Genomic DNA, 19,658 nt, shown 5'->3' with positions numbered 1-19,658 from the left:
GCAGTCTTATCAGTAGGCTTTACATTTAATAATTTATACTCCTCATTTTATAAGTAAGCATACAGCAAATTGCTGGCCCAATTTAATCAATCGCCCTACGTGAGATCTGATAAGAGGTCTTTACATTCAAAGGCAAACCGCTTAACCACTGAGCAGTCTTGACTTTTTTATACTTAACTATCCTGTATAGATAATTTGAAATATATTTTTTGTCAAGGCTTTTATATGACCTTGAACGAGGTCCAACACCTCCATCGTAGACTTCACGACGTTAGCAAGTTACGTTAATTGTAAAGACGCTGTTAGACAGTACGTGCGAGTAATAGGGGTCGTGTTAGACCGCCATCGATTGGTCAGAGACGGCGTGGCTTACCGTCCGATCATTAACCCAGTTGAACGGCGCTGTGCGGCGCGGGCGGGCACGCGGACGCGGCCGGCAGTCGCGCGCCATGCAGCTGCCGGGCACGCCGCCGCCGCCGCCGCTCGCCCCGCTATGGGATCGCGTGCTGCGGGCGCGCGCGCTGCCGCCCGACCTCGACGTCGACCTGCTCTACGTGGCCATCAGAGACCGCCTCGTGCATCCTGAGTGGGAAGTGCGTCTTCATGCCCTCAGAGTGCTCGCTGATCTCCTGCCGCTATCAGGAAACGCTCTCTCCTTCCCATTCGATCAAGTCATCGATAACTTAGGACATGGCTCCCCGAACGTAAGGAAGGCCGCCTTAGATGCTCTTAAAGTTTTCTGCAACTACTGCGAAGATACAGAATGTGCCGCTAGTGCAATTATAGATAAATGCTCTTATAATAATATCAGACCCCTTTCCTCAGGCTTCGATACCAAAGTAAATGTTATAACAGGCTTAGTTCTATCGATTCCGTCTGTGATGGCTATCCTTAAACGTAGAAACCCAGGTTTAGATATGTTCCCAATTTTTAATATTTTAGGGGATAAACTATTTAATTCCGTACACAGAGATGTCGCTCTCCGTTCTCTTATGAAACTTCGAAGAATTTGTGGACCGCGAGATTATATGTTAGCCTTCTCAAGATTGGATCCTAAGGTGCAGGACAAATTCCGTGTACTCTGCGATAAATTCGACGAAGATTCTCTCGATGTGTACTACGCTCCAAGAAGAAGTTACGGCAATCGAGATTCACAGCATATCAAGATGAATCACAGTTTTAATAATAATAATTTCAAAGCCCCTATTCGCTTCCCCTCCGATTCTTCGTCAGAAGAATCTTACGCAATGCCTTATTATACGAACAATTATGGAAAAGTTATAATAGAGACGGAAATAAAGTTCGACTCGGATACAGCTATCACAATGACGGTGCTAGAACAAAACGAAACTGAGTCAGAGAAGAACACGGGGAGCGACGACGATGACAGCATCGATCGAAATATGTTAAAATATAGCGATGAGGAATCAGAAGATTCGGATGTTGTTGTGAAGAAAGTAAGGTTTGGCGGAGAAAGCATTAAAATTCGAACACCTGATAGCGATAACATAACCACTAGTGAAGAAGACAGCAATCATAACTCTATGATGCGAGAAAAAAGCATAGAAGTAGTTTTACCGACTACCCCAAATATTGTCAATAAAATGAACGAAATCAAACGAGAAACGGTCGAACGAGAGTTTCGAACGAATCACGTCAAAAAGAGTGCAATACCTCTTCCTGTAATTCACAATCGTAATCGAAAACAGAACGATTCGGTTAATAATACAATCAAATCAAAATCAAAATCATTGAGTGAGTTATACGATTATTTCAACAAGAAAACTGACGTTGATAATGCAAAGGTTCGGGATACATCTAAATTCGCGTTGACGTTATCTGAAGTACGATCGCCTGAGAAAATTCCCAGTCCTGTAGAGGCACACAAGGAAGTGGAAGTACTCCACAATCTTCAGCGAAGCCCATCGGTTTCTCCAACAAGACAACAAACTAGAGTTCATATAGAAAAGGATGGGTGAGTAACAACCACACAATAGTATTTGCAAATTAGAGTAAGCACTGTTAAAAGACACTGAACAAACAGAATGATTAAAGGTCCAATTTTAACGTAATCTTTGAATGTTAAGTTACTACAGATAACTAATAGCTAAGTCGTAAACATGCGTGTGTCATCAAATATAGTCGTTTAATTATTGATTTTTTTAGTAATTGTTTTATTCTAGTAATGGATATCATCGTACCATTACGTAACTACAGACATAAAGATAATGAGAATAGGTACTTTAAGCAATTTACTAGTCAAATCTGCGTAACTCGCATCCTTCGACCCAGCACAATCTATTTGAGCGTAGGCTGATAGAATTAGGCACGAGGTCTATTCTGTCTCTATGGAGCTACAGTTTAAAATAACAAGTATAGAATTGCCTTATGTATTTCAGAGAAAATTACAGTTTTAAACCAAATAAGTTTTAAAGTATGACTTAGCGTGCAACAGTACTTTAACACTATGCGATTGTAATCTAGCCAAATAAGCTTAAATTGTAATAAGATACGTTTAATTATCTTTGGCAGCGTTGAACCCAGGACTGCATAATAAGTAGTCCTTAATCATTAGGGTGGTATTTAATATATGCAGTAATAGACACATCTATGTGGTATGCCGTAGGTTCGTATTGAACTTGGTGGCTGCATCCCCTCCCGAGTCATTGATGCTGTCGCCTCGCGCGGCATCCCCGTTACGCCGCCGCTACGACTGGGAGGACCTGGATATTATGCCGCCACACGTCTGCGATCAGCTGCATAATACGGTTAGTTTAAAATACTAAAATAGATGCCACACGGGATAAGCGTCAGTGGTACATCATTGCTTAGCCAATGGGAAGTGCCACACGATAAACGCAAAGACGTTTTTTATGGACAGACATACATATAACCTCTGCATCGCAAACGCACAGACGTTATGAGGCGATTTTAGACCTTATGCATATTGTAGTAAATGTTCTTTTATTAGGAGAACTGGATAGCGGCTGTACGGGCGGCCGACCAGCTGCACAGCGCTCTGCTGGAACCGGGCAGCGTGCGTAGAGCCGAGCCCGCAGCGCTCTCACTCGTGCAACACATGTGGGCGCTCAGCGACGCGGTCAGTTACTATACTATAGATAGGAATTTTATTTAAAACATATTTATTTTATTGTCTTTAAATAATAGTGCTATATCTCTGTTAAATTTTCCTTATGTTTGAGTGTAGGTGCCGGCGACGCGTGCCCCGGCGGAGGGCGCGGTGTGCGCGCTAGTGCGGGGCGTGAGCAGCTCTTGCGCGCGGCAGCTGCTGCCCGCGTTAGTGACGCGCATAGCCCGCGACCCGCCGCCCGCAGCACTACCGCATGCGTTGTTACAGCGACTTGCACTGCATCATCTAATTGATCTCATATTCGATCCTGATATGATTGGAGTAAGTCAAACACATACATAAGTATTTTATTTATATCATATTTCGAATGGACTGGCTTTTCTTTAGATTTGACGGTGGAAGAGATTGGAAAGGGAAATATCCCCTTTTTGTACGTCTCATCCGTCGATTAAAAGTAGGAAACTCATCTGCAATTGCGTATGACTATAGGCAACGGTCGCTTCGCTTTTAGGCGGATTCAGGAGGACGCATACTAGTTTGCCACCTTATAATTTAAAAAACTTACGTTTTGAGAACTAGAAAATTTTGTTATATCCCCAAAAATATAGTTCTATAAATGCATTTCAATTGCGAACTACATCACAATGTTGTATTATATAACTCTCCGTTAGAGATATTTAAGCTGTGTAATGTTGTCCAGATGTGTGACAGTAAGCAAGCGGAGTCAGGGCAGCTGCGCGCGGCGCTGTGCGTGGCGCGCGCGGCGGTCATGGCCGCCGTGCGCCGCCGCCTCGCCGCCTCCGCGCGCGCTGATGCATTCTGTCGACAGGTAACCGAAAACATGGTATTCGGTCACAAATTCTTGAACTTATGGTGGACTTAATCTTTACAAAATTAACATCATAAACAATATCGTCTACAGCTTCGCGAAAGATTGAACAAGCCGATTGAAAATATTCGACCGAGTCACTTTAGCAGGTACTTACTGAACTAAATTTTAACCAAAGATCTTACTAACTACCATTCATGACAAGTGTATAAATATGAAACTTTCCATCAGAAGTTCCCAGCTACCGGTGGCGACGAGACGCGCGCGGTCCACCCCGCCCGCGGCGCCGCCGGCCAGGCCGCGCCGCCTGCGCCCGCTGCCCGACTCCGCGCCACTGCCCAGTAACTTATACTTTCATACCATAATTCAATTTTAGTAAACAATTAAAAAATCTAGGTTTTAAATATTAAATCACCTCTAGGAGTGAAAGTCGCGAAAAGAAAAAAAAGAAACAATTTAAATGAATTACAAATGTTTTTATTTGTTTCAGGTGTCACACAAGCAAGAGATGTAATAATGAAACCTTTGTCGCCCATTGAATTAAGCGATAGGTAAGTTTTTGGCATTCTTATTGCAAAGTTAAAAATAAATTTTTTGCTTTTTTATTAAAATAGATCGAACTATCTATTACGACAGAAAAATGTTATCATGAATCACTAACAAAGCTTTTGTTAAACCCCGGATTAACTATTCGTTAACGAGCCGGGTAAACAGTGATTGTGTTAATCACCGTTTAGATTTAATAAAATCAAGTACGTACTCGAGGTATTTGTAACATGGCTTATTTTGGCTGTAACACAACATTATTTAGTGATCTTTTTTCACCATAAAAAGTTGTGAACACGTACATAAGCCTAATAAATATCTTTAAAAATACATCCGAACTAAACAAAACCTCTCAATGTTCACTTCTTAGAGGACGACAAAAAGCTAAATCTAGTGATATTTTCACACTAACATACTCATGAAAACATCGAATACACTAAACCATACAAACTTGAAAAATTCAGGTCAAACCTAGAAGTAGCTACACACATACATACGAAAAGTATTTCTAATTAATACCGGTCGTATTTCTTGATTTGAATTGCCCTAACATTTACTGTGGACCTTGATACAATGAGAACTAATTCAGCTGACAGCAGCAAAGTGGGTGTTGTTCACCGAAATGCTCACATGTCATAACGTAACTAATAAAGGCGGGAATATTAAAGGTTACTTTTTTAAATTATTAGCTGAGAAATACCGCTAGTACAAAATGTTACTAACTCTGTGTTTATTTAACAATAATTATACTACTAGCTTTCGCTCATAACTCCGTACGCGTGGAATTGATAAAAATTGTAAGTCGTCTATGAATTCTTTCAGGCTATGTTCTACCGCTGTGTCAAAGTTCACAGAGATCCGTTCAGTAGTTTAGACTACAAACACTACTTTCGCATTTATAATATTAGTAAGAAATAAGATAATTTGATTACAACCTTAACCGATTCTTTAGGAATTCGCGTAATATACTAATCACTCCCTCAACAATAGGTGTCAGCCCCAATTCTACTAACATTAAATCGATATATGACTAACACAGCAACCTCACCGGGTGACTTCATTGGTACGAAAATGTAAGGCGATTTGAGTCGAGTCCTTCAATGAAAGCGACTTGATTGAAGGTTAAGAAAGGGCCAAAGTTTGGACGTAGCGTTACGTAGCAACGCTACGCGATAGATACGAGTAGGTAATACGGGGATACTTGCCTACGCAAGAAACATATTTTGTCCAGTGCTACGCGATGAAAATACGCACGCTACAAATTTTTATTTCTTAAGATAGGATTCAATACGAAAGGAAGATAGGGTGACAAATTTTCTTTTATTCTCCAATGTATGTTCCAGTAAAGATAAAGGGTTAGATTTGAAAGCTAAAGACTTCATTAGTACGAGTAATTGCTTCTCGCTTTTTGCTCCAATAAACAATACAATCGTATGCAGTTTGCACCGACTTAAAGAGGTTAGTAGGTCGCTAATCCAGACGTTTGGGTTTTTCAGAACAGTTTTTTCGCTATTAATACAATGTGATTAAAATCTCGACTGGCAACGGCGACGTATCAGGGGTTTATATTAGTACTTAGCACGCACGTATTAAAAAAACTAATAGACGTAACACTAAATGTAATTGCGTGCCACCACTGACCCACATTTAAGTCGAAGTAATAGCTCGATTTCCATTGAGGGCGTTTGTATACGACCTATTTACTGCTATCGCCTGATCGTTCCACTTCAAATGGACAAACATCGGCTAATAGATCTTGAATTGGGTTAGCGAGACGTTTAACGGCTAATAAACACTTACAAATTCATGGTCTAGAATAACAATGACTTGGCGGATAGAGTAACATAGTCTAGAATTCTAAAAGTCGTACATACGCCTGTTGTAAAGGTGACTACTATAGGTAATTTAACATGAAAAGTACTCGCACATATTATGTGCCATTTTTTATTGGTTTCAATATCGAGAATTACAAGAAACATAACGTGAAAAGGAAAATATAATACGTTTTTCATAGTTAGCACTAAAGTTATCAAGTTAACGTTAAACTTGACATTAGCGATTTAGCAGTCGCATATCTGTAGTCAGGTTATTTGCATAATATGCAGGCGATAGCGGCAGCAATGTTTGTAGTGAGTTCATCAACACGCCCACATAGAGCGATTGAATGCGGAGTAGACAGGGGGTGTCGAGTGGCCGGGGAGGTCGGGGCGCGTCAGTGTCAGTGAATCAGTCGCGGAGGCGCCGCGGCCGCGGGCAGTGGGCATGCTACTGTGCTGCTGTTCCCAACGGCGGAACACCGCGTCCGTACGGCCCGACCTCGTCGCCGACCTGCCCCCGCACACGCGGTAACACCCTCGCCAACTTAAACTATGTTACACGATATAACTTGCCGCAATAGGGCTACGCCCCCACGGCACACCTGACACACTTTGCACGATGTGTTAAGAAATACATATCAACAACACAACAATTTTTTGTTTAATATGTTCATAACATTAGTTTTCTCTTTTCATTTCCAGAGACTCGAGCTCATTAACCAATACGGCTAATGACATAGAGACAACACCTATTGTCGCAACTCCAATTGAGAGTGAAAACAAAGTTCCTGAAAATGAAGACGATAAAAATGTAGAAACGCAAATAACCGAAGAAGATACCGCTTCGTCACCACCTAAGTCGCCTTCGCTACAAGTCGAGGACGTCTCGGAAAAGTCTAATCCTTCCCTTCATGGCGAAGAAATAAAGACAGAAGAGATTCCCACAGAAAGTGTCAAAGAAACTATTGAAGTACAAAAATCTAGTGTTGAAACGATTGAATCTATAGAGCTCGAACATCTTAGTGGCAAATCTTCAGTCGTTTCTAAAAGTAAAAGTGAACCTTCGAGTCCAGTGAAAAGTGCTAGGATATCGCCGGAATTGGCCCGCGAGAGCAGCGGAAGACGAAGTTTAGGGGAACGAGATGTACGAACTGCGCTCGCGGAATGCATTATGCCAGCGCGGCACGAGGACTGGGAGGCCATTGTGACGGGACTGCTGGAAACCGAACAGATGGCCATGGACATAACGGCGCGTGCCCCCGCCAGCAGCTGGCGAGCAGCGACCCGCGCGGCGGCCACGCATGCCCGCTCGCTGCGGTCCAAAGTAGCCAGGGCGGCGTGTTCTACCCTCGGTGCGCTGTTCGAGTATCGCGGGCGCGCGCTCGACCCGGAGCTGGACGAGGCGACGGGAGCGCTGCTAGAACGGTGTGCCGACGTGAATAGGTTCTTACGAGCAGATGCAACAAGTGCGTTAAGGCGTATAGCGTGCGGTGGCGTTGGGGCTCGCGCGGCCGTGGCGTTGGCGCGACGTGGCGCAGGACACCGCGCGGGGCCGGTGCGCGCGGCGGCGGCGCAGGCGCTGGCGGCTCTGGTGCGACATAACGGCGCCTCGCCGACGCTGGACATGGCGGTGGAGCCGCGCACACTGCTGCTGCGTGCGACGGGGGAACTGCTGGGCGACGCGAGTGCGGAGGCGCGGGCGCACGCGAGGCACCTCTGGCTGGCGCTCGCTGAGGACTCGCGGTTTCCTCAAATGTTAAAAGACGCTATGCCGCCAACTAGGTATAGAGCGATAGAGAAATATGTCGATAAACTTCGCTGCCGGTAATATTGGGAGTTTAAAAATACCTTTTAATTTAAATATTTTTATAAAACTAATAACTAATGTGTCTGTAAAAAACTTTGTTACAATGTGATAAAACATGGTCTACTAAAACGAAAGGGCGTTGATGTATATAGAATCTTGCTAACTGGTACCTTGTTTTTAATTCATTCTGTTTATATTTAAGTCGCTCTGTGCTACAATAGGAAATGCAATAAAGAGGAAAGAGATTTGTTAAATCGTTAAATGACTGAACTGTGCGAAAGGTATTTTTGTAGCTATAACATTTGTATAAACGTGAATAAATGATTTACATAATAAATCTTTCCTTCCGATGCAAAATTCAATTTTAACTACACTCAAGCGGTAATAATTTTAATAATTAATTTTTCCTTTGTACGATAATATAGAATCGTCTACATTTTTCAAATCAGCAAAACAACAATTTTGATGTAAGAAATTGTTTAAAAGAAAGTTGTAAGAGAAAACTATAGATTTCTCATATACGACCTAAACTTTTTTAATTACTTGACAACATTAAATCCGTCATGTGAGCGATCAAAAATTACCAAATCAACCACAACAACAAACCACTGAAATGAAAACAAACCGAGCAATTTAAAACCCAAACCCAACCGGTTCTACGAATGGAAGCAAAATCTGAACTATCAGCGACATCGTTGACCAAGTTAATATCATTCCTGTTGTGGACCGGACTATACCTACATTTGGCGGTGGACTCCAAGCGCAGTCCGGAGTGGTGTTCACGCGCGGTCACCCTGCTACATGGCTCTGTGGCCGCGTTCGTAGGCCTAGCACAGTGCAATGTAAACCAACTAACGCGATCATGTCTTACAAGTAAGTAACTACGAGTATTAATTCTTTTCAAGTATCCAAAAAAGAAAATTTAGCTAGTGGAGCTATGTAAGATCTTCTACTTGTCAACTGATTAATCTCGATTATACTGTGACTTGATTGCTTGTAGAACCACGCTTACATTTTTTTAGAAAATTCAGTTGATAAACAGACTTTCTCTACATCCCAATTTTTTTATTTACTTTTTATGTAAAGTACAATACAATGCTATCCCCTTGAAATTCTTTAATTATAGATCTCGAATCTAAGATCATACCTATGTCAAGTTTTACTTAATTTAACAGTTAAGGCATTTTACAGTGAGACTATCATGGTGGCAATACGCTCTTATGTTCTGGTCGTGGGGCTACTTTACATTCGACTTCCTCTGGTGCTTGCTGTACTGGAGTAAGAGCTACACTATGCTCTTCCATCACCTATGCTCGATCATCGCCATAAATATGTACCTTAGCATGGAGAACACTGGGTGTACATTCGCTTGCACCATCGCATTATTAGAGGTCACGAATCCCCTTTTACAAACAAGATGGTACGTATCTTTTATCCGAATTCTCATGAATAGCTTCAATAAATTAACGTAGATTTTCAAGTACATTTTGAAAACTAGTGAAGTCATATTTTTTATTACTGTTTTCCAGGTTAAATTTGTAAGTTGTATAGGACCTAACCTTTAGAAAGAATATAGTCTAACATCGAAGGACCGAAATTCCAAAGTAGTCTCAGTTAAATTATTATGAATTAGCTGTTGCTTGCGACTTGCCTCGAGTGAAATTAAAAAATATAGCCTATGTTATTCATTGATAACTTAACTTTTTAATAGTGTAAGAGTTTTTGAAATCGGCCTAGTAGTTTTTGAGTTATTGCAATACATACAAAAATGCAAATCTTTTCTCTTTACAATGTTAATGCAACAGTATACCATAGATTTTGGTATTTTAACAGGTTTCTCCGCGACGGGGGATATAATGAATCTTTCTTATATTATGTGGTGGAAATATCGTACCTAGTGTTGTTCATATTGCTCCGAGGATGCCTTGGCACTTACTTGGTATACAAAATATTGCTCTCCGACGCTTTTGGCCCACACGAAAAAATCATAACTGTTTCACTGTACTTGGTTTCTTTAGCATTCATATACGAAATCTTGGGGTATGTGATGTACAAATATAGAAACAGAATTGTAAGTGTATATTGTTAATTTTGCAACTTTATTTATTTCAATTTGAAAATGACATAGAAAGAGTAAACTCATACTTGCTTACGTTTTAAATGCTGAATATGACTGATAAATTTATCGTAAAGGCAATTAACTCATGAGACATTTTGTAACAAACACTTAAAAAATTATTATTGAGGAAGTTTATATATGCTAGCTTTCGCCCGCGACTGCGTCCGTGTAAAATTAACAAAAAAAAACAAAAGTTAATAGGCTATCTGTTCTTCCAGATTATCCTCTACATCTATGCCAAATTTCACCGAGATCCGTTCAGCCTTTTAGGCTACAAACTCTAACAAACATATATCCATCTAAACTTTCGCATTTATAAGATTAGTAAGATTTAATTAATGTGTTTTCAGGAGGAATTTAAAAGTATAGGAGGAAATGAAATGGAAGCTAAATTACCAGAACAGCAACAAGCTTCGTAAATTCTGGGTTAAAAATATTTTATTAAAATTTTCAATTGCACAATAAAGTACTTTGTCAATTAAAGTTAAAAAAAAGGTAAATATAAAACAAAACTACTTTGTTTCTAAAATAAAATGTTTGTTTTATTGAAACTGAAATTCAGTTCCAACATTTAGGTGTTGGAACTGAATTTCAGAAAGAACATTTTGATATTAGTATCAAAATGTTTACTTTGAAAGTTTTTGTCAAAGAATATCAAAAATATTACATATTTAAATTAAAAACCAAAAAGATGTTATCTTATTGGAATATCACTATTGGATAAACATTTATTACTACAAACTTTTGTAAAAAACACTTTGTCCCATGTAATGGTCGAAATCATACTTAACATATGAAATTGTTTTACACATAATCCATTTAATAAAGACATTCTAGTCAACTTCCTGTAGAAACAGTCTTCATTTTTTTTCATTAAAAGTGTAGACATGAAATATTTCTCTTAATCTCTTCTATGATAACCACTATTCTTTTTATTATTCCTTCTGTCTCTCCAGCGGTTATTATGCTGTTTACCCCTACTTTTATGATTGTCATTGTGTTTATCCTTTGGCTGGAAGTCATCTTTATGACCCTTATCCTTTGAGTAATAAGGGTGATGTCTGTGTGACCAATTACCCTGTAAACTGGCAATTGACAATTTATCATTATAATCATTTCTTTGAACAGGATATTGAATAATATGGCGAGCTTCATCTGATAATCGTTCTGTCATATGTGTAAATTGATTTGCAATATTATGTTGGTACATGAAGTCTATAGGTTCTGGACCGTAGCTCCTTATTGGTGGAGGTAAAGGCATCAACCGGCCTCGGCCCTGCAGACTTAATGTCCTATGAAATAATGCTGTCCCTCGAAACAATTGTAATGCATAAGCAACAGACACCTCATGGCAGTACGTGATAAATGCAAAATTTTTCTGACGCCCATCTCTTTCTCTTGGTATCCGAACTTTTTCTAATGGTCCAGCCTGCGAATTGGAAGAAAAAATAAAACATTGACTTAAAAACATACAAGTTACTGTGATAATCTTATTTTACCTGTAGGAAGAGTTCATAAAGTAACTCTTCGGTAGCCTGTTCAGATAGATTGCCACACCAAAGGGTTTTATTGTCTTCTTCAATCATCGTAGCAAAAGTTATATTTTACGATAAGTTTAACGTCGTAAAATATACCAATCTTGGTACTCACTTCAAGAATAGTTCGGTACCATTTCTAACTCTTTACAATAACCATTAGCAATTCAATTAGGATCCAACGTTAATTAAAAGAAAACAAACGTATGTCACAATCGCGAAGTGAAAAACGCAAAGAGTAATAGTGAATAGTAAGTTTGACAGGTTTAAAAATGTCACGCCACGCGCAGCTGTCAAAAGTTTTTCTATTTTTGTAAAGAGAAAAACACCTCGCGAGATAATCATACTTCAGCATATCAGGCACAATAAATGTTTTTGAGTGAATTACAAAAATATTAAAACCCTTCCAGACTCTGAGACTTTGAAACTAAAAATCTCAAAAATAAAAAAGACAAAAACTCAATATCTGTGTTCTGTGCTCTACTTATTATTTATTATCTATGAAACTCAACTCATAACCTATGTCTGACGTTTTTCTATAGTTATAATAACTATTTCATTGAATTTAACCTAATTTGTTATTGTAATTGTTGATATTTTATTTAATTGAGTACATATCATTGTGACATTACAAATAATAAATACGGTTGTTTGAATATACTTTAATTAAAGACATCCAAAACATCAAGATGGACTTATGTGTACGTATCGGCGGACCTCAACAATAATTAAATGATAACAGATAGTTCTCATTACTTGTAATTTTTGGGCTTCTTTTAAAGGTCAAACAAAGAGGTGAACAATGGATGATTCTAACAAATTTCAACAAATGCAAGATGAGATGTCAAGGTAAGATTGGTTTTCAAAACGAGAATCATTTACTTGCACTTGCTAATCTTCGACGAGATTTTGAAGCAATGTCTCCAAATTATTGTCAGGTTTGAAGCGGAGATATCTGGTGGGGAGATTGCGACGGGCCCCAGAGCGGTGATCAGCTCAAGTACATTTGGGGCAGCTCAGCAGCGGCTGGAGCGCGTGCCGCCGCCGCCGCCGCCTCCCACATTGCTGCCACCGCCTTACGATTCACCTGTCATGGACAATGGCATGATGGGGTCCAGCCTCATGTACCCTGGAGTGCCACAAACATCTTCACTCATGGTCCCAGCTTCGGTATTCACTTTATAATATATTTTACATATCATATAACAAAAATAAAACATATTGTAAATAAATAGTGCATCGGCTGCACAATACGAAGACTTAAGCAACCAGTGGTCAAGGCTGCAGAGACAGGATCCTACTCACAATGCATATGGTTTCTAAAATAATTGCTTTTTTATTGGGGCCTTTGAATCCATTTGCTTCATTAATAATTTTGTTTAGCTTCTGTGTTTTATTTAATTAAAGTCATTTGTGTATGTGAATGCAACATAATGCATGTAATTGTAAAATTTTAAGTTTTTTATAAATTGTTACCCCTGTTATACGATTCTGCTTAAAACTGCCTTACGATACATTATATTGCTCTTAGAATTAATATGGGTGTTTTAAGCAAATCAAATTTTTTTTTTTTAATTCTAGCATCTTTAGTGAATAAATTTACTAATGTTCATGTAAATATAAAAAAGCAAATTGTCAACTTTTCAGGTGCAAAGATTAAGACCTTCTGAGCATTCGGATCCATACCCTGGCCCGATGCCATTCCTCCGACCAGGGCTACCAGGACCACAGCTGGTCCCTCCTCCTCCACCGAAGCCGCAGCCTATTGTGCTCTCTGCTGCACCCAAACTGTACAAACAACCTAAAGATGATGATGACAAGAAAGAGAAAGAAGGCAAAAAGAGGGTATGTTCAAGTACTAAATAGTGTTATTTAATAGTGGTAGAGCCCGCTTTAACATCTTAGCATGAATGCGCCGGCTCGCCCGGTGAAATACCACAACAACACAGAATACAGACGTGAAGTGGGAGCAATTCCACTTTTCGTCTGATGAGTGTGGTGCCGGAGGCTTAATTTTAGCCCCTTTGTATTTCCACCCATTTCTTAGGACGAAAAGGATGGGAAGGAAAAGTGGATTTGACGGTGGAGGAGACACATAGGAAGGGGAAATGTCCTCTTTATGTGCGTCTCCTCTGTCAATTAAGGATAGGCAACGCATCTGTAATTGCGAATGTTTATGGGCAGAGGTTGCTTTCTGTTTCGGTGGATTCATGTGGCCGCTTGCTCGTTTGTCACCTTATATTATAAAAAAAAAACTGACCGCTGATATTATTTCAAGTTAAAACGTATAAATTATGTACAGTCAGGACTTTTGTGGTGTTCATTTATAGAAAATTTGCCTTATTGAGCAAGGTTAACTTTGTCTCTTCTAGCAAATAACCAATTAGATTGCAGTAATTTGTACAAAAGATGGGATACTAACAAGCAATAAGCAATAAGCTGTGTACCACTGATTGATATTTTATCACACATATTTTAAAACTGTCTCATATTGGGTATTTTCTGTGTTGTCGACTCAATACATAGAAAACTTATAAAGTGATACACCACCAGAATCCCTGATAGTACATATAAGATAATAACATCAACATCAAAGTAAAAGACGTAGAGAATGTATTTAATATATTTGGAATAAATAAATAAATAAAAATAAATCTTCATTATCAGTCTTAGAGAGTGTCGGTGACTCAGTGGTTTAAACACTTGACTTTTAATCTACAAGTCTTGGGTTCGAATGTGATTTTCGAATTTTCATATGTACATAATTTACCCGACGTTCTTACGGTGAAGGAAAACATTGTGATGCAACCTGCACATATCGGCGAAGAAATTCAAAGATATATGTGAAGTCAACCAACCCTCACTTGGCCAGCGTGGTTGACTATGGCCTAGTCTCCCCCCTTAATAGGGTTGGCTCCGAGCCCCTCGGTGGGCATATTTAGTGAGCTGGGGAAGATGATCATCAGTCTTAGGTCATCAACTGCTGAATGTAGGCCTCCCCCAGCAATCACTTAGTATAAAAGTTACCAAACAACATTTTTCACATAGATTACACATTATATTTGTTATTATAGTAAAGAAATTATCGATTTCTAAATGTTTTGGTGTGATATTTTAATCATATTGTATTAAACTTTGTAGAAACGTGAACCTTCGCCGGTACCGGAGGTGATAGTGCAGCGCGAGCCGACGCCGCCGCCCGCGCCGCCGCCGCCGCCGCAGGACACTGCGCCCAAACTCAAGAAGGAGAAGAAACACAGAAAGGTAAAGTAACTACTGAGAATATAGAATATGTAAAAAAGATACTAACTGTTGTGGATTGATAAGGAGGTTTGATCTACAATTAATACATACTGGCTGTAATATACATATAAGTAATATAAGGATGTCAAAATGTCACTTTAGGAAAAATGGGTGTCTAAAAAAGAACCAAAGGAATATTAAAGACGATGAAATACATGTAAATAAAGCCTTTTAATGTTTACAACACTAAAAATACCCATTTCATTGAAAATATTGGACTACCTTTTATATGTCATACTTTGAATGAAAAGAAAAATTTTACTATTTGCCCCTTTTAAATTTCGTTGACTAGCGACGCGTTTGAGTAATCTCGAAAATTTTGCTGGATGAATGTTTGTTAAAAGTTATATCTAGAATGGCTTAATACTTCTCTGTTATGAAATTTGGCACAGATAAATATAGTCGGAAAGGACACATAAGCTACATTTTTTTATTTTGCAAAGAAATTCAAAGACTTGTGTAAAGTCAACCAACCCACAGTGGGCCAGCGTGGTTGACTATGGCGTAGGCCCTCCTAATTTAGGGTAAGCTCTGAGCCCCTCGGTGGGGACGTATAGTGAGCTGGTGATGATGCCTGAGTACTGTGGCAGGTGATCAGGACGGCGGGGGGCCAGGTGTGGGAGGACGTGACGCTGCTGGACTGGCCTGATGATGACTTCAGGATGTTCTGTGGAGACCTCGGTAATGACGTCACCGATGAACTGCTGGTAATTACTACTATTTCTAGTCTTATCATTTTGGTATACTTGTATATATTAACAGAGAATGTTCGTTAATTAAATTTATTTTGTATTAAAACTATTTTTAATTGTGTTAATTTTTATATTCCTATGGCAGCATATTTTTTTTTAAATTATTCTTTTGTAAACGTATAGATGTTGTCAACATCTTCTTCATTAAGTTTGTTATGTGTAAATAATTGTGAAAATTTAAGTTACTGTATTTCATTTTTAGACGCGGACGTTCAGTAAATACACGTCGTTCCAACGCGCGAAGGTGATCAGAGACAAGCGAACTAACAAAAGCAAAGGATTCGGTTTCGTCAGCTTCAAGGATCCCGGGGATTTTATCAAAGCAATGAAAGAAATGGACGGTGAGTTTACAAACACTAGATTCATTTTTATATGTCATGGATAGTGCATCTGTTAGTCTTTTTGTTAAAATTAGAAAAAGAAATGTCCATTTAATATTATTTATAGTTTAACTCCATTTTCTTTTCAATCTAATTTAAACTTTATTCCATTCCGTGTGAAAGTAAAATTGCTTAACAACTTGGTTGCACTGAATATATTTATTATTAGTCTACAAGGCTTAGAAATGTGGTTTATAAATATAATATATAGAAGTCGAGTTGAAAGATTTATGCTTAGTTTCGGACTAATTGAAATGATAAATTACGCGAAAGTGGTCGTGGCAATTCTAATGTCTGAATGACATTGACAGCTGTCATGGGGGCAGGTATATGCCAATGAACTAGTGTTGTTCCAATCCTCCAGAGCTGTACCAATTTTTTTAAACAATACTGAATGCATTTTGTCCTATAAATGTAATACCGCGTATTTCCTTGACTGTACATGTGACATGTGACAACAGACGTGTGACATGTGACGTGTGACATGTGACGTGTGACATGTGACGTGTGCGCAGGGCGCTACGTGGGCAGTCGGCCCATAAAGCTGCGCAAGAGCACGTGGCGCAGCCGCGCGCTGGACGTGGTGCGCCGCAAGGAGAAGGAGAAGGCGGCGCTGCTCTCGCTGCTGATGGCCGGCAAGGCCCAACATTGACACGCATTTTATATATGGACCGTTTATTTTGAGAGTGGTGTAAGTTTGCACCTCAGAAATATTTATTAATGTAGTAATTCACCTCAAACAAATGTATATAATAAAATTGATTTACAAAACAATAGAAACATTGCCAGACTTTATACAATTTGCCTAAATTTTACAGATATGTAATGATGAAATGAAATGTTTAACAGATATGTAAACCTCTCGTTTTCTCGAATCAAGAGAAAATCGACTTCACCACTTTCAAAATAGACGGTCCATATAGACATAGACAACAAAGGAGTTATACAAAAGAGTTTTTTTTTGTCTAAAATAAATTAACAGAAAAATAAAAAAAAGATGGACAACGAAAAAGAATAAGTGGTAGGGTTTAAATTATTTCGTATATGGTAATTTATTTCATCTACTTAATAAATATGGTTTGAGTACTGTTCATTTACCACCTTCCATAAAAAATAGACAAGTTCTTTACAGGTAGTATCTCTGAAAGGTACTATCGTTGTCAAGTTTAGTGCCACCTGTTTGACAAGTAACAACATTTCGCAAAATAAGCTCCATCTTTTGTTTAGTAAGTCACTTTTAGTAAGAGACAAAATGGCGGGTGTACCATAGCGAATTAAATTATACCACTTGCTAAAAATGTACCTAATTTGTACTATTTAGTACCTCGCGTAAAATAGTACCTTCTCTAGAACGAAATTACAGCGTAATTTACACCCGCCATTTTAACTCTCACCACTTTTCTATCATAAAGGAATGTAATGCGATAATGTTATTTTTTAAATAAAATAAATTCAATCCAGTTGTATTTTATTTATTAAAAATTATCCAAATTCTTTGGTTTTATATCGTTAATTTACCATTTTAAGTTTCTTAAAGATAAGAACCCTAAGGGCGGTAAAAGTATTAAAAAACTATTAGAACTAAAAAATATTAAATTAACTTACAAAAGAAAAATAATTATCAGTCAATGTCTTACATGGTTATAATTTGTACCGCCTGAACTAGTCGTCTGTTACATAACTTTGAAAAACTAAAATAATAATTTTCTCTACAAGTATTTCGGCAGTGAAAACGCACAATATCTTACATTGATTCTCATAACTTAATTTACTTAAACCATTAAGCGATATTGCATTCTTTAAGTTTGCAACAAGTATTATGAGATTCAAAGTTTATTGCGGCTCGGAGTTCGCAGCGAATATCGCCAGATGGACTTACTATCCATTGAGTAAACTACGCTTTTGAATTCATTTATTCTAGCCTGTACTAGTGCAATGAAGATATAAGATTTTTATTTTTGTATGTATTGAAATAATTCAAAAACTACTGGGCCGATTTCAAAATCTTTTGCACCATTAAAAAGTCATCATTATCAGTTATACATGGCTCTATATTCTAATTTCACGTAGACACAGTCGCGAGCAACAGTTTTAAATAATCGTAAAATATATTTAATATTTAAATCAATTAGGCAATCATCTTCAACCATTATGCTATTGCTTAAAATTCGAGCTACTGTAAAGTTTGTATAGCTATACTCATTCTGTGGTATAGTCTGTGACGTTATCAGGGTAAGTGTAGTCTATGGGGTCGGGTTTGAGTCGTTGCGCGCGCAGGCGCACGAGGGGGCGGGGGCGCGGGCGGTGCGGCGCGGGGGCAGAGGCGGCGGCCGCGTACTGCTTGTCGAGGCAGCAGCGTAAGTCGCCCTCCTTCAAGCCGGACGTCGCTGGACAGAATGGTGCCGTGAAGTCCTCCACGCAGTACGCACCGGACGCTCTGAAATACAAAAAAACGATGAAAAATATACAGACAGACGACAAACTTAGGAAGTCGGTGAAAATCGGCAAGCGTACACACTACATACTCAAGCGATAATTGAGTCGGCTGCTTCATTAGTGAGTGAATGTTATGGTTTTATATGATTTTGACTTCACAGTCTCACCCTATCAAACTATCGGTCGAATGTCTGTAGTCTACCGGGGCTTTATAAAGATGACTAAAACAGTAATAGACTTATAATCTAGATTAGGTTTTGAGAGCCAGGACAGTTACTATTAACGTGATTTGTAGTGTTTTTATGTTTATTTTACGTAATTGGAGGAATGGTAAAAGGTGAAGTTACTATTTAATATAATATAAGAAATGTTGTAAAAGTAGTGAAATATGTGTGGAGCTAAAAGTTGTGAGGTTAAACGGTATTTACTATGCAGTATAAGTACAGATGGGTGGTAAATGAAATAAATAAAAGGATGGTAATGTGGAGAGGTAAGAAGCGTGCACGTACGTCATGGGCGCGGGCTGGCCGAGCGGCACGGGCAGCGCGGCGGCGCGCGCGGGCGGCACGCGCACGGAGCAGCGCCGGCCGCACGGCGCCGCTTGCCGCACGCGGAACAGGCTCTCCGCCTGGTAGCAGATCGACCACACGTGGCTGCACAGCGCCTCGTCTGCAAACAACAGCACAATCACCACGTGTTATTTACATTGCCACTAGAGTCTAAAAGGTAGTATATGCATCACGAAGGAATCCTAAGGGACAATATGATTGGAATCGATTGGTACACCGGTAGAGATAGACCTAGAAAGAGATAGATAACATAATCAAAAAGGGAAGGATGACTGAGATGACGTATGATAGAGTTATATGGAGGACAAAAACCTGTTGCGCCGACCCTACGGGAGTAGAATAAGGAGGAAGATAATGATGAATAGATTGGAATCGAATCAAACACTTTTTAAAACACAAGAGTGACATATGTTGCCTTATACCTAATACTTAACTAATTTATAAATCCTGTCTGATATCGTTGGTCTAATGAGA

General features: G+C 39.1%; 6 protein-coding genes and 1 long non-coding RNA gene across 7 annotated transcripts in view; 5 read left to right on the top strand and 2 right to left on the bottom strand.

The window, feature by feature from the left end:
* The first annotated feature begins 449 nt into the window (after window positions 1–449).
* LOC106106394 lies at window positions 450–2,786 on the top strand. The gene is made up of 2 exons (XM_013286970.1): window positions 450–1,975; window positions 2,627–2,786. Exons 1-2 carry the CDS (start codon window positions 450–452, stop codon window positions 2,784–2,786), a joined length of 1,686 nt encoding a protein of 561 aa, XP_013142424.1.
* Window positions 2,787–3,857: 1,071 nt separating this feature from the next.
* On the top strand, window positions 3,858–4,212 carry LOC106106556. The gene is made up of 3 exons (XR_001225809.1): window positions 3,858–3,920; window positions 4,014–4,069; window positions 4,152–4,212. It is a non-coding gene; the product is annotated as an uncharacterized LOC106106556 (long non-coding RNA).
* Window positions 4,213–4,228: 16 nt separating this feature from the next.
* On the top strand, window positions 4,229–8,392 carry LOC106106554. Its single transcript, XM_013287154.1, has 3 exons — window positions 4,229–4,261; window positions 4,411–4,471; window positions 6,986–8,392. The coding sequence occupies exons 2-3, from the start codon at window positions 4,437–4,439 to the stop codon at window positions 8,109–8,111; spliced, it is 1,161 nt and encodes a 386-aa protein (XP_013142608.1). The 5' UTR covers window positions 4,229–4,261; window positions 4,411–4,436; the 3' UTR covers window positions 8,112–8,392.
* A 228-nt stretch (window positions 8,393–8,620) lies between these two features.
* LOC106106489 (transmembrane protein 136-like) lies at window positions 8,621–10,711 on the top strand. Its single transcript, XM_013287071.1, has 4 exons — window positions 8,621–8,963; window positions 9,282–9,510; window positions 9,924–10,161; window positions 10,560–10,711. Exons 1-4 carry the CDS (start codon window positions 8,753–8,755, stop codon window positions 10,626–10,628), a joined length of 747 nt encoding a protein of 248 aa, XP_013142525.1. The 5' UTR covers window positions 8,621–8,752; the 3' UTR covers window positions 10,629–10,711.
* LOC106106488 (RNA-binding protein 7) lies at window positions 10,634–11,994 on the bottom strand. Its single transcript, XM_013287070.1, has 2 exons — window positions 11,709–11,994; window positions 10,634–11,638 (listed from the first exon to the last, which is right to left on the bottom strand). Exons 1-2 carry the CDS (start codon window positions 11,793–11,795, stop codon window positions 11,111–11,113), a joined length of 615 nt encoding a protein of 204 aa, XP_013142524.1. The 5' UTR covers window positions 11,796–11,994; the 3' UTR covers window positions 10,634–11,110.
* Window positions 11,995–12,250: 256 nt separating this feature from the next.
* On the top strand, window positions 12,251–16,987 carry LOC106106486 (RNA-binding protein 42). Its single transcript, XM_013287067.1, has 8 exons — window positions 12,251–12,445; window positions 12,527–12,593; window positions 12,683–12,914; window positions 13,392–13,589; window positions 14,886–15,008; window positions 15,638–15,754; window positions 16,002–16,140; window positions 16,695–16,987. Exons 2-8 carry the CDS (start codon window positions 12,547–12,549, stop codon window positions 16,829–16,831), a joined length of 993 nt encoding a protein of 330 aa, XP_013142521.1. The 5' UTR covers window positions 12,251–12,445; window positions 12,527–12,546; the 3' UTR covers window positions 16,832–16,987.
* Window positions 16,988–17,635: 648 nt separating this feature from the next.
* Window positions 17,636–19,658, bottom strand: part of LOC106106393 — a 9,490-nt gene continuing 7,467 nt past the window's right edge. Inside the window, exons 5-6 of the mRNA XM_013286969.1 lie at window positions 19,125–19,284; window positions 17,636–18,616 (exon numbers count right to left, since the gene is read on the bottom strand). Of these exons, the coding sequence (XP_013142423.1) occupies window positions 18,379–18,616; window positions 19,125–19,284 (398 nt within the window). The 3' untranslated portion in view covers window positions 17,636–18,378. The remainder of the gene's footprint in view (window positions 18,617–19,124; window positions 19,285–19,658) is intronic.

This window comes from Papilio polytes, unplaced genomic scaffold (genome assembly GCF_000836215.1).
Source record: "Papilio polytes unplaced genomic scaffold, Ppol_1.0 DF822178.1, whole genome shotgun sequence".
Lineage (NCBI taxonomy): Eukaryota > Metazoa > Arthropoda > Insecta > Lepidoptera > Papilionidae > Papilio > Papilio polytes.
The sequence above is the reverse complement of the archived record's forward strand: the minus strand, read 5'-3'. Positions and strand labels throughout refer to the sequence as shown.

What these genes read in the sequence shown, in the direction of transcription:
- LOC106106394 (XM_013286970.1), top strand. Translation starts at nt 450, where the DNA reads ATGCAGCTGCCGGGCACGCCGCCGCCGCCGCCGCTCGCCCCGCTATGG. An exon ending in GTTCATATAGAAAAGGATGG is followed by an intron (nt 1,976 to 2,626) that starts GTGAGTAACAAC and finishes GGTATGCCGTAG; the next exon opens with GTTCGTATTGAACTTGGTGG.
- LOC106106554 (XM_013287154.1), top strand. Translation starts at nt 4,437, where the DNA reads ATGAAACCTTTGTCGCCCATTGAATTAAGCGATAG. An exon ending in CCCATTGAATTAAGCGATAG is followed by an intron (nt 4,472 to 6,985) that starts GTAAGTTTTTGG and finishes TTTCATTTCCAG; the next exon opens with AGACTCGAGCTCATTAACCA.
- LOC106106489 (XM_013287071.1), top strand. Translation starts at nt 8,753, where the DNA reads ATGGAAGCAAAATCTGAACTATCAGCGACATCGTTGACCAAGTTAATA. An exon ending in CCCCTTTTACAAACAAGATG is followed by an intron (nt 9,511 to 9,923) that starts GTACGTATCTTT and finishes GTATTTTAACAG; the next exon opens with GTTTCTCCGCGACGGGGGAT. An exon ending in ACAAATATAGAAACAGAATT is followed by an intron (nt 10,162 to 10,559) that starts GTAAGTGTATAT and finishes ATGTGTTTTCAG; the next exon opens with GAGGAATTTAAAAGTATAGG.
- LOC106106488 (XM_013287070.1), bottom strand. Translation starts at nt 11,795, where the DNA reads ATGATTGAAGAAGACAATAAAACCCTTTGGTGTGGCAATCTATCTGAA. An exon ending in TTTATGAACTCTTCCTACAG is followed by an intron (nt 11,639 to 11,708) that starts GTAAAATAAGAT and finishes TCCAATTCGCAG; the next exon opens with GCTGGACCATTAGAAAAAGT.
- LOC106106486 (XM_013287067.1), top strand. Translation starts at nt 12,547, where the DNA reads ATGGATGATTCTAACAAATTTCAACAAATGCAAGATGAGATGTCAAG. An exon ending in AGGAGAAGAAACACAGAAAG is followed by an intron (nt 15,009 to 15,637) that starts GTAAAGTAACTA and finishes GTACTGTGGCAG; the next exon opens with GTGATCAGGACGGCGGGGGG. An exon ending in ACGTCACCGATGAACTGCTG is followed by an intron (nt 15,755 to 16,001) that starts GTAATTACTACT and finishes TTTCATTTTTAG; the next exon opens with ACGCGGACGTTCAGTAAATA.